Source organism: Salmo trutta, chromosome 19 (genome assembly GCF_901001165.1).
Source record: "Salmo trutta chromosome 19, fSalTru1.1, whole genome shotgun sequence".
Classification (NCBI taxonomy): Eukaryota; Metazoa; Chordata; class Actinopteri; order Salmoniformes; family Salmonidae; genus Salmo; species Salmo trutta.
Window position 1 is genome coordinate 4,789,491 of NC_042975.1, and position 12,294 is coordinate 4,801,784.

The 12,294-nt window shown below is 47.5% G+C and overlaps 1 protein-coding gene across 1 annotated transcript in view; it reads right to left on the reverse strand.

Moving 5' to 3' along the window:
• Nucleotides 1–12,294, reverse strand: part of LOC115155058 (protein phosphatase Slingshot homolog 2-like) — a 46,011-nt gene that overhangs the window by 10,277 nt on the left and 23,440 nt on the right. Inside the window, exons 7-13 of the mRNA XM_029701851.1 lie at nucleotides 10,868–10,933; nucleotides 10,073–10,267; nucleotides 6,168–6,261; nucleotides 5,047–5,175; nucleotides 4,399–4,445; nucleotides 4,102–4,248; nucleotides 2,532–2,732 (exon numbers count right to left, since the gene is read on the reverse strand). Coding sequence (XP_029557711.1) covers nucleotides 2,532–2,732; nucleotides 4,102–4,248; nucleotides 4,399–4,445; nucleotides 5,047–5,175; nucleotides 6,168–6,261; nucleotides 10,073–10,267; nucleotides 10,868–10,933 — 879 coding nt within the window. The remainder of the gene's footprint in view (nucleotides 1–2,531; nucleotides 2,733–4,101; nucleotides 4,249–4,398; nucleotides 4,446–5,046; nucleotides 5,176–6,167; nucleotides 6,262–10,072; nucleotides 10,268–10,867; nucleotides 10,934–12,294) is intronic.

A 12,294-nucleotide genomic window follows, 5' to 3' on the forward strand; every position in this document is an offset into this window, starting at 1 on the left:
CTAAAACTCTAACATCCTTAGCTCTGTCATCTTCCCCAATATTTGGAACCAAACACTGATCACCGCAATCCACAAAAGCGAAAACAAATTTGACCCCAATAATTACCGTGTGTCCTGTGTTGGTTTTTGTGAAGTATTTTTGTAGCCGCTGATCTGAGGTATGCGTGTGCCCATAGGACGCAGTGTTTTTAATTATTGATATTGTGTACTTACGTATGTATTCTGTTTTGTTCCCAGGGGGGAAGGCACCTTGGGAGTGCTTAGGCAAGAGGCCTGCGGGCATACATATACCCGTAGTATATACTCTGTCTATGTACACTAGGTAAGACCTGGGCATACATATACCCGTAGTATATACTCTGTCTATGTACACTAGGTAAGACCTGGGCATACATATACCCGTAGTATATACTCTGTCTATGTACACTAGGTAAGACCTGGGCATACATATACCCGTAGTATATACTCTGTCTATGTACACTAGGTAAGACCTGGGCGGACCACCCCCTGTATTTTGGTTAGTGCACCAGGTGGTGCTAGTTAGTTAAGTAGTGGGTAGGCAGGTAAGGTAGGAGAGGGGGCTTTGACATTTACTTTCTTTGCTTTGGTTCCGTTCATCCCCTTTTCCCCAAAATTACTGTGTGATGGAATAAATTCCTTGTAAACGGTACCACTCTCTGCCTTTGTCATCCTTACTCGCACCTACAGTCCCATACCTCTTTCACACCAGCAGGGTGTTGCATTCCCTCTTCCTAGACCAAAATAATGGTGTTCCAAAAAAGGTCCAGTCGCCAGGACCCCAAATACAAATTCCATCCAGACACCTTTGCCCTAGAGCACACAAACTATACATACCTCGGCCTAAACATCAGCGCCACAGGTAACTTCCACAAAGCTGTGAACGATCTGAGAGACAAGGCAAGAAGGGCCTTCTATGCCATCAAAAGGAACATACAATTTGACATACCAATTAGGATCTGGCTAAAAATACTTGAATCAGTTATAGAACCCATTGCCCTTTATGTTTGTGAGGTCTGGGGTCCGCTTACCAACCAAGAGTTCACAAAATGGGACAAACACCAAATTGAGACTCTGCATTGCAGAATTCTCCTATAATATCCTCCTTGTACAACGTAAAACACCAAATACTCCATGCAGAGTAGAATTAGGCCGATACCCGCTAATTATCAAAATCCAGAAAAGAGCCGTTACATTCTACAACCCCCTAAAAGGAAGTGATTCCCAAACCTTCCATAACAAAGACATCACCTACAGAGAGATGAACCTGGAGAAGAGTCCCCTTAGCAAGCTGGTCCTGGGGCTCTGTTCACAAACACAAACAGACCCCACAGAGCCCCAGGACAGCAACACAATTAGACCCAACCAAATAATGAGAAAACAAAAAGATAATTATTTGACAAATTGGAAAGAATTCACAAAAAAACAGAGCAAACTAGAATGCTATTTGGCCCTAAACAGAGAGTACACAGTGGCAGAATACCTGACCACTGTGACTGACCCAAAATTAAGGAAAGCTTTGACTATGTACAGACTCACTGAGCATAGCCTTGCTATTGAGAAAGGCCGCCGTAGGCAGACCTGGCTCTCAAGAGAAGACAGACTATGTGAACACTGCCCACAAAATGAGGTGGAAACTGAGCTGCACTTCCTAACCTCCTGCCAAATATATGACCATATTAGAGACACATATTTCCCTCAGATTACACAGATCCACAAAGAATTCGAAAACAAACCCGATTTTGATAAACTCCCATATCTACTGGGTGAAATACCACAGTGTGACATCACAGCAGTAAGATGTGTGACCTGTTGCCACAAGAAAAGGTCAACCAGTGAAGAACAAACACCATTGTAAATTACAACCCATATTTATGTTTATTTATTTTCCCTTTTGTACTTTAACCATTTGCACATCGTTACAACACTGTATATATACATAATATGACATTTCAAATGTCTTTATTCTTTTGGAGTGTAATGTTTACTGTTCATTTTTATTTTTATTGTATATTTCACTTTTGTTTATTATCTACTTCACTTGCTTTGGCAATGTTAACATGTGTTTCCCATGCCAATAAAGACCAATGTTAACATATGTTTCCCATGCCAATAAAGACCAATGTTAACATATGTTTCCCATGCCAATAAAGACCAATGTTAACATATGTTTCCCATGCCAGTAAAGACCAATGTTAACATATGTTTCCCATGCCAATAAAGACCAATGTTAACATATGTTTCCCATGCCAATAAAGACCAATGTTAACATATGTTTCCCATGCCAGTAAAGCCCTTAAATTGAATTGACTCCACTAATTCCCACCAGAGTTTGTGTGTGTGTGTTTGCGTGTGTGTGTGGCACAAACACAAATCTATTTCTCACGGCACGACTAACGTATCGACATAGAATGTCTTTACTGTGGTGTAGGTTAAGTTGTGTTGTAACTGTGAGAGCAGTCTAATCAAGAGTGTGTGTGTGTGTGTGTGTGTGTGTGTGTTTGTGTATGTACCTGGCCAGCAGTATGCCCTGGTACTCCTCTAGCTGTCTCATGAAGGAGGGGTTAGGTTTGGTGACGGCACGTTGCTCCTTAACATGGTCAAATGCCCTCTCCAGGTCCCAGCCATACTCCTTCATAGCGTAGGCTATCACTGTGGACGCAGAGCGACTCACACCCATCTTACAGTGCACCAGACACTTAGCTCCCGCTTTCCTACAGAGGCACAGACGGACGTTCTTTAACACACCCTACAACTGGTTAAGGGACTGACGTAGGAGAACGGAGACCGAGAGAGAGTAGCGAGAGAGGGAGAGAGTAGCGAGAGAGGGAGAGGAGTGTAGAGAGCGAGAGAGAGTAGCGAGAGAGGGAGAGAGTAGCGAGAGAGGGAGAGGAGTGTAGAGAGCGAGAGAGAGTAGCGAGAGAGGGAGAGAGTATTGAGAGAGGGAGAGGAGTGTAGAGCGAGAGAGAGAGAGAAGTGTAGAGCGAGAGAGAGAGCGAGAGAGAGAGAGGAGTGTAGAGAGCGAGAGAGACAGAGGAGTGTAGAGAGCGAGAGAGAGAGAGGAGTGTAGAGAGCGAGAGAGGAGTGTAGAGCGAGAGAGAGAGAGGAGTGTAGAGCAAGAGAGAGAGAGGACTGTAGAGCGAGAGCGAGAGAGAGAGGAGTGTAGAGCGAGAGAGAGAGGAGTGTAGAGCGAGAGAGGAGTGTAGAGCGAGAGAGAGAGGAGTGTAGAGCGAGAGAGAGAGGAGTGTAGAGCGAGAGCGAGAGAGAGAGGAGTGTAGAGCGAGAGAGAGAGAGAGGAGTGTAGAGCGAGAGAGAGAGAGAGGAGTGTAGAGCGAGAGAGAGAGGAGTATAGAGCGAGAGAGAGAAAGAGGGAGAGAGTAGAGGGAGAGGAGTGTAGAGAGAGAGAGAGGAGTGTAGAGAGAGAGAGAGAGGAGTGTAGAGCGAGAGAGAGAGGAGTATAGAGAGAGAGAGAGGAGTGTAGAGAGAGAGAGGAGTGTAGAGCGAGAGAGAGAGAGAGGAGTGTAGAGCGAGAGCGAGAGAGAGAGGAGTGTAGAGCGAGAGAGAGAGGAGTATAGAGCGAGAGAGAGAAAGAGGGAGAGAGTAGAGGGAGAGGAGTATAGAGCGAGAGAGAGAAAGAGGGAGAGAGTAGAGGGAGAGGAGTGTAGAGCGAGAGAGAGAGGAGTGTAGAGCGAGAGAGAGATAGGAGTGTAGAGCGAGAGAGAGAGAGGAGTGTAGAGCGAGAGAGAGAGGAGTGTAGAGCAAGAGAGAGAGAGGAGTGGAGAGCGAGAGAGAGAGGAGTGTTGACGAAGAGAGAGGAGTGTTGAGCGAGAGAGAGGAGTGTTGAGCGAGAGAGAGGAGTGTTGAGCGAGAGAGAGGAGTGTTGAGCGAGAGAGAGAGGAGTGTTGAGCGAGAGAGGAGTGTAGAGTGAGCGAGAGGAGTGTAGAGCGAGCGAGCGAGAGAAGAGTGTAGAGCGAGAGAAGAGTGTAGAGCGAGACGAGTGTAGAGAGAGAAAGTGTAGAGAGAGAGAAAGTGTAGAGAGTCCACACAGACCAGAGTCAGTCGGCCAGTCCGGTAGTGACTCACTTGGCTCTGGAGATGAACTTGTAGGTGTCGTTCCAGTAGGCTAGCAGGTCTGTAGCCTCCTCATCATACACACGGATGTTATGGTATTCAAACACACCTGGGAAGAAGTTGTCGATCTCCCTTGTCACGTTCAGAATATACATCACACTGGGGGGGGGGGGGGGGGGGGGGGTGGAGAGAAAGGTGGACAGGTTGTCAGTATAGATGTGTAGGCAAAGTAGAGCTAAATAGAATTTATGTTTAGAATTTCATGAGCAGTGCAGTATGGGAGTAGTAGTTCTCCAGAGCATGCCTTACCCACTGTCCTGCAACTCCTCCAGATTGGATGCGTTCCACTCAGAGCCCTGGAGGGAAACCAAAAATATATGAGAGCCAGACAGACAGACGAGCCAGAGAGCCAGAGAGACGAGCCAGAGAGCCAGACAGATGAGCCAGAGAGCCACACAGACGAGCCAGACAGACGAGCCAGAGAGCCAGACAGACATGCCAGAGAGCCAGGCAGACGAGCCAGAGAGCCAGACAGACGAGCCAGAGAGCCAGACAGACGAGCCAGAGAGCCAGACAGACGAGCCAGAGAGCCAGACAGACGAGCCAGAGAGCCAGACAGACGAGCCAGAGAGCCACACAGACGAGCCAGACAGACGAGCCAGAGAGCCAGACAGACATGCCAGAGAGCCAGGCAGACGAGCCAGAGAGCCAGACAGACGAGCCAGAGAGCCAGACAGACGAGCCAGAGAGCCAGACAGACAAGCCAGAGAGCCAGACAGACGAGCCAGACAGACGAGCCAGACAGACGAGCCAGAGAGCCAGACAGACGTGCCAGAGAGCCAGACAGACGTGCCAGAGAGCCAGACAGACAGACAGAGAGGCAGACAGACGAGCCAGACAGACAGACGAGCCAGAGAGCCAGACAGACGAGCCAGAGAGCCAGACAGACGGACCTACCAGGTAAACATGGTTGAATATCTCAGTGGGACTGTCCATCTGACCCAGGATCAGGATCATCTCATTGTCTATGTACTCCTTAAACTCACACAGGTTACACACCATGTGCACCTCCAGCTCTGTGCGGATCTAGAACAGAACACACAGGTTAAACACACACACACACACACACACACACACACACACACACACACACACACACACACACACACACACACACACACGACAGAACACACAGGTTAAACACACACACACACACAATAGAACACACAGGTTAAACACACACACACACACACGACAGAACACACAGGTTAAACACACACACACACACGACAGAACACACAGGTTAAACACACACACACACACGACAGAGCACACAGGTTAAACACACACACACACGACAGAACACACAGGTTAAACACACACACACACGACAGAACACACAGGTTAAACACACACACACACACACACACGACAGAACACACAGGTTAAATAATCACACACACACACACACACACACACACACACACACACACACACACACACACACGACAGAACACACAGGTTAAACACACACACACACACACACACACACACACACACACACACACACACACACACACACACACACACACACACACACACACGACAGAACACACAGGTTAAATAATCACACACAAGACATGCATTTCCAACACGCTACTACCAGAATACGACAACTAAGAGAGTATGTTATGCACACACACACTCCACACACACACACACACTCCACACACACACACACACTCCACACACACACACACTCCACACACACACACACTCCACACACACACACACACTCCACACACACACACACACACACACTCCACACACACACACACACACACACACTCCACACTCCACACACACACACACACTCCACACACACACTCCACACACACACACACACTCCACACACACACACACACACACTCCACACACACACTCCACACACACTCCACACACACACACACACTCCACACACACACACACACTCCACACACACACTCCACACACACACACACACTCCACACACACACACACACACCACACACACACACACACACACTCCACACACACACCTCTTTGCAGGTGACATTCTCCAGGTCTTTCTGCGTCATAATCTCTCTCAGACGAGTGTTGATCAGACGCTCCGTCCTCTCTCTTTCAGTCGGTCTGGAAACACACAGCGGCAGTCAAAGTTTTTCTTTTCTCAAGGTTTTACTGCTAACCTACAAAGTATTACATGGGCTTGCTCCTACCTATCTCTCTGATTAGGTCCTTCCGTATATACGTACGCTACGGTCACAAAACGCAGTCCTCCTTACTGTCGCTAGAAAATCAACCTAAAAACAGCTGGAGGCAGGGCTTTCTCCTATAGAGATCTATTTATATGGAATGGTCTGCCTATCCATGTGAGAGACGCAGACTCGGTCTCAACCTTTAAGTCTTTACTGAAGACTCATCTCTTCAGTAGGTGCTATGATGTAGTGTAGTCTGACCCAGGAGTGTGAAGGAGAACTGAAAGGCTCTGGAGCAACACACCACCCTTGCTGTCTCTGCCTAGCCGGTTCCACTCTCTCCACTGGGATTCTCTGCCTCTAACCCTATTACGGGGGCTGAGTCACTGGCTTACTGGTGCTCTTCAATGCAGTGCCTAGGAGGGCTGAGTCACTGGCTTACTGGTGCTCTTCAATGCAGTGCCTAGGAGGGGTGCGCCCATCGTGCCAGGCTTTTTTCACGATACTTGACTTGAGTGGGTTGAGTCACTGACGTGATTTTCCGGTCCGTTTTTGCGTCCCGTCGGGCTCGTGTGGTGGACGAGATCTTCGTGGGCTATATTCAGCCTTGTCTCAGGGTAGTAAGTTGGTGGTCTGTTGATATCCCTCTAGTGGTGTGGGGGCTGAGCTTTGACAAAGTGGGTGAAGTTATATCCGGCCTGGTTGGCCCTGTCCGGGGGTATTGTCGGACAGGGCCACAGTGTCCCCTGACCCTCCTGTCTCAGCCTCCAGTATATATGCTGCAGTAGTCTATGTGCTAGGGGGCTAGGGTCAGTATGTCCTATCTGAACTTAAGTATTCTCTCTCCCTCCCTCCCCTAGGACCATGCCTACCTGGCCTGATGACTCCTGGCTTTCCCCAGTCCACCCTGTCGTGCTGCTGATCCAGTTTCTGCTGTTTTGCCTGTGGCTATGGAACCCTGACCTGTTACCTTGTCCCGGATCCTCTCCTGACATTTACTCCTGAGTTGCTGACCTGTTGCACCCTCTACAAACATTGTGATTATTATTTGACCCTGCTGGTCATCTATGAACATTTGAACATCTTGAAGAACAACCTGGCCTTAAATGTCCATGTACTGTTATCTTCACCCGGCACAGCAGGAAACCTTCAGTGCATGGTTCCTCTAGGTTTCTTCCTAAGTTCCTGCCTTTCTAGGGAGTTTTTCCTGTTTTTCCTAGCCACTGTGCTTCTACATCTTTATTCCTTGCTGTTTGGGGTTTTAGGCTGGGTTTCTGTACAGCACTTTGTGACATCTGATGTAAAAAGGGCTTCATTAATAGATTTGATAAGTGTTTGTGTGAGATCACCCTCCTCGACTTCAAAACAAGACGCTGACCCTTTCATTCCTCCTTCCTTCCATCCATCTTTCATAACCCCTCCCCCTCTACCCACATTTACATTTACATTTAAGTCATTTAGCAGACGCTCTTATCCAGAGCGACTTACAAATTGGACCCCCTTCCCCTTCAGTTCTACCTGTTCTCCAATTTAACTATCACAAATATTGTCTATTATCAAATCAAATCAAATCAAATTTATTTATATAGCCCTTCGTACATCAGCTGAAATCTCAAAGTGCTGTACAGAAACCCAGCCTAAAACCCCAAACAGCAAGCAATGCATGTGAAAGAAGCACGGTGGCTGGGAAAAACTCCCTAGGAAAAACTCCTGAGAAAGGCCAAAAACCTAGGAAGAAACCTAGAGAGGAACCAGGCTATGAGGGGTGGCCAGTCCTCTTCTGGCTGTGCCGGGTGGATATTATAACAGAACATGGTCAAGATGTTAAAATGTTCGTAAATGACCAGCATGGTCAAATAATAATAATCATAGTAATTGTCGAGGGTGCAACAAGCACGTCCGGTGAACAGGTCAGGGTTCCGTAGCCGCAGGCAGAACAGTTGAAACTGGAGCAGCAGCATGGCCAGGTGGACTGGGGACAGCAAGGAGTCATCATGCCAGGTAGTCCTAGGGCTCAGGTCCTCCGAGAGAAAGAAAGAAAGAAAGAAAGAGAGAATTAGAGAGAGCATATTTACATTCACACAGGACACCGGATAAGACAAGAGAATACTCCAGATGTAACAGACTGACCCTAGCCCCCCGACACATAAACTACTGCAGCATAAATACTGGAGGCTGAGACAGGAGGGATCAGAAGACACTGTGGCCCCATCCGATGATACCCCCGGACAGGGCCAAACAGGCAGGATATAACCCCACCCACTTTGCCAAAGCACAGCCCCCACACCACTAGAGGGATATCTACAACCACCAACTTACTGTCCGAAGACAAGGCCGAGTATAGCCCACAAAGATGTCCGCCACGGCACAACCGTTATATTGACAAGAGAGTCGAGTGACTGGCTCTAACAATGGAAATATATGTCCACAAAGATGGAAGGCAGGAGGAAGGAGGCAAGATCAGGTGGGACCATTCTAGCCAATGAGAGGGCAGATAGGCGTGTGAAGAACAGGCCATAGAGATAGATAGAGGACTCATCTTTGTATCTGTGCCATTATAGTGTTTGTGGCAGCATTGAGACCATCTCCATTTTAAAGTAGTACATTTCCTTCTTCATTGGCTGATTACTCCCGACTCATAGGAATCCCCAGCCAGTTGTCTACTTTTAAATGGTGGAAGCCCTTAATGGCATTGGCTAAGCTAAAACAGGTTATATCCATGATGAGTCCTCTATCTATCTCTCTGACTATTTCTAGAAGGTTCTCTTTTGGTCCATAGAAACAGAACTGATGATGTTAAAACACTCCCTCTAATCTTGATTCATTCAAATGAGACTAATCACAAGCCCAGCAGACCGGGCTCATGACAGAGTTAGTCCTTAGGTCCCAAGCTTAAAGATGAGCGCTGTGCAAAGCATTCTGGGAAGACTCCTGGTGCTGTGTAGCTCAATAAACATGTAAACATACATGTCGCTACACACTGGGTGTTTCTCAAAATGCATACGAGTGGACTTCTCGGATGCCTACTCCGTTTGTACATATTTTGAAGCATGCATCAATGCAAGCTTCAACGGAATGCACGGAAATATGACCAAAACATGCCCATTCACATCTCATATGTTTTCTGACTACAATATGTTATCGTGATACACTAATAAATAAATACATACTGTGTTAATTTTGGCATGTTTGCGTAGATCGCAAGCCCATAGTAAGTCAATAGGGCTAACTGGCTAGCTACTACTGTTAGCTAGCTACAACTGTTATCTAGCTAGCTACAACTGTAAGCTAGCTAGTTACAACTGTTAGCTAGCTAGCTACCCACAAAGAATTTACATCTACCTTGCGTAACATTATTTTTAGGTCATTTTTCCCTGTTTAACTAGCTGACTATGAGTCACATATTGCTAGCGGATTATTATGAAGTAAAACATTTGCTTTGAGTATATCTTGTTTCATCTCTATTTTTGCCATTGTCCTGGCTGGAAGATGCTTCTCAAATGTTTTTCTGCATTTTCCACACTCTCGTCCTCCCAAGAGTGTCCAGTAATTAAGAGAACGTCCTGGGAGAATGCACTCTGGGCACGGTAATCTGCATATTGAGAAACACCCACTCTTTATTTTACTGGGCATCTGTTTTTAATGCTATAATCAAGTGATTCAGATATCCAATTTATTAATAGCACATGTTGGCAAATAAACTTGAACCAGTCCAACACGTTATGGAGGCTGTCTGTGACACTCACACGTCAGAGAAGAGCACGGGACAGTCGGCATGATGTGATTGAACGTCCTGCATGGCGTTCCACTCGTTGATGCGTGATTGGTCAGAGGAGACCCGACTCTGGTAGTAGCTGACCCAGGTCAGGAACAGGCTGCCGGGGAAGTAGTTATGACAACGAGCCACCTCACACGCCTTGTGGAGCGACTGCAGAGCAGACCTGGTAGGGGAGAGAGAGTGGGTGGAGGACACAATATAAAGAGAGAAGGGTGGTGGGAGAAGAGAAGGAGAAAGAAAGAAAGAAAGAAAGAAAGAAAGAGAGAGAGAGGGGAGTGGAGGGAAGAGAGAGGGGGGTGGAGGGAGGAGAGAGAGGGGTGGAGGGAGGAGAGATAGGAGGTGGAGGGAGGAGAGAGAGGGGTGGAGGGAGGAGAGAGAGGGGTGGAGGGAAGAGAGAGGGGGGTGGAGGGAGGAGAGAGGGGTGGAGAGAGGAGAGAGAGGGGTGGAGGGAGGAGAGAGGGGGGTGGAGGGAAGAGAGAGAGGGGTGGAGAGAGGAGAGAGAGGGGTGGAGAGAGGAGAGAGAGGGGTGGAGAGAGGAGAGAGAGGGGTGGAGGGAGGAGAGAGAGGGGTGGAGGGAAGAGAGAGAGGGGGGTGGAGGGAAAAGAGAAAGAGAGAGATAAATTGATCATTGGTGGGACATTTAGATGGTAAATGGTATGCAAGGTAAACTAATCAAGATATATCAGAAAACACTAGCTAACACGGTGCAAACATACCAAAAAACAGCATATTGAAAGGTGAAGACCTAAAACGGTGTACTCACCACATGGCCTGCACTGATACAGGCTTGAATACATGGACCCTGTTATCAGTGGACACACTGAAACCCCTGACAGAGAGGAAAGGAGAGGGACAGAGAAACAGAGGGACAGAGGAAAGGAGAGGGACAGAGGAAAGGAGAGGGACAGAGGAAGGAGAGGGACAGAGGAAAGGAGAGGGACAGAGGAAAGGAGAGGGACAGTGGAAAGGAGAGGGACAGAGGAAAGGAGAGGGACAGAGAAACAGAGGGACAGAGGAAAGGAGAGGGACAGAGGAAAGGAGAGGGACAGAGGAAAAGAGGAAGAGAGGAAAGGAGGGAGAGAGAAACAGAGGGACAGGGGAAAGGAGGGAGAGAGAAAATGAGGGAGAGAGGATCAGACAAGCAGTCAAACTCCTCTGAACCATACGTCAGTATAGTGTGTTGGTCTGTCCTGTCAGTATAGTGTGTTGGTCTGTCAGTATAGTGTGTTGGTCTGTCAGTATAGTGTGTTGGTCTGTCCTGTCAGTATAGTGTGTTGGTCTGTCAGTATAGTGTGTTGGTCTGTGCCTCAGTATAGGTGTTGGTCTGTCCTGTCAGTATAGTGTGTTGGTCTGTCCCTGTCAGTATAGTGTGTTGTCGTCTGTCAGTATAGTGTGTTGGTCTGTACTGTCAGTTTATAGTGTGTTGGTCTGTCCTGTCAGTATAGTGTGTTGGTTCCTGTCAGTATAGTTTGTTGGTCTGTCCTGTCAGTATAGTGTTGTTGGTCCTAGGTCCTGTCAGTATAGTGTGTTGGTATGTCCTGTCAGTATAGTGTGTTGGTCTGTCCTGTCGTATAGTGTGTTGGTCTGTCCTGTAAGTATAGTGTGTTGGTGTCTGTCCTGTCAGTATAGTGTGTTGGTCTGGTCCTGTCAGTATAGTGTGTTGGGTTGGCCTGTCAGTATAGTGTGTTGGTCTGTCAGTATAGTGTGTTGGTCTGTCCTGTCAGTATAGTGTGTTGGTCTGTCCTGTCAGTATAGTGTGTTGGTCTGTCCTGTCAGTATAGTGTGTTGGTCTGTCCTGTCAGTATAGTGTGTTGGTCTGTCCTGTCAGTATAGTGTGTTGGTCTGTCCTGTCAGTATAGTGTGTTGGTCTGTCAGTATAGTGTGTTGGTCTGTCAGTATAGTGTGTTGGTCTGTCAGTATAGTGTGTTGGTCTGTCCTGTCAGTATAGTGTGTTGGTCTGTCAGTATAGTGTGTTGGTCTGGTCTGTCAATATAGTGTGTTGGTCTGTCCTGTCAGTATAGTGTGTTGGTCTGTCCTGTCAGTATAGTGTGTTGGTCTGTCAGTATAGTGTGTTGGTCTGTCCTGTCAGTATAGTGTGTTGGTCTGTCAGTATAGTGTGTTGGTCTGTCCTGTCAGTATAGTGTTGTGTCCTGGTCTCTGTCAGTTAGAGTGTGGTGGTCTGTCAGTTAT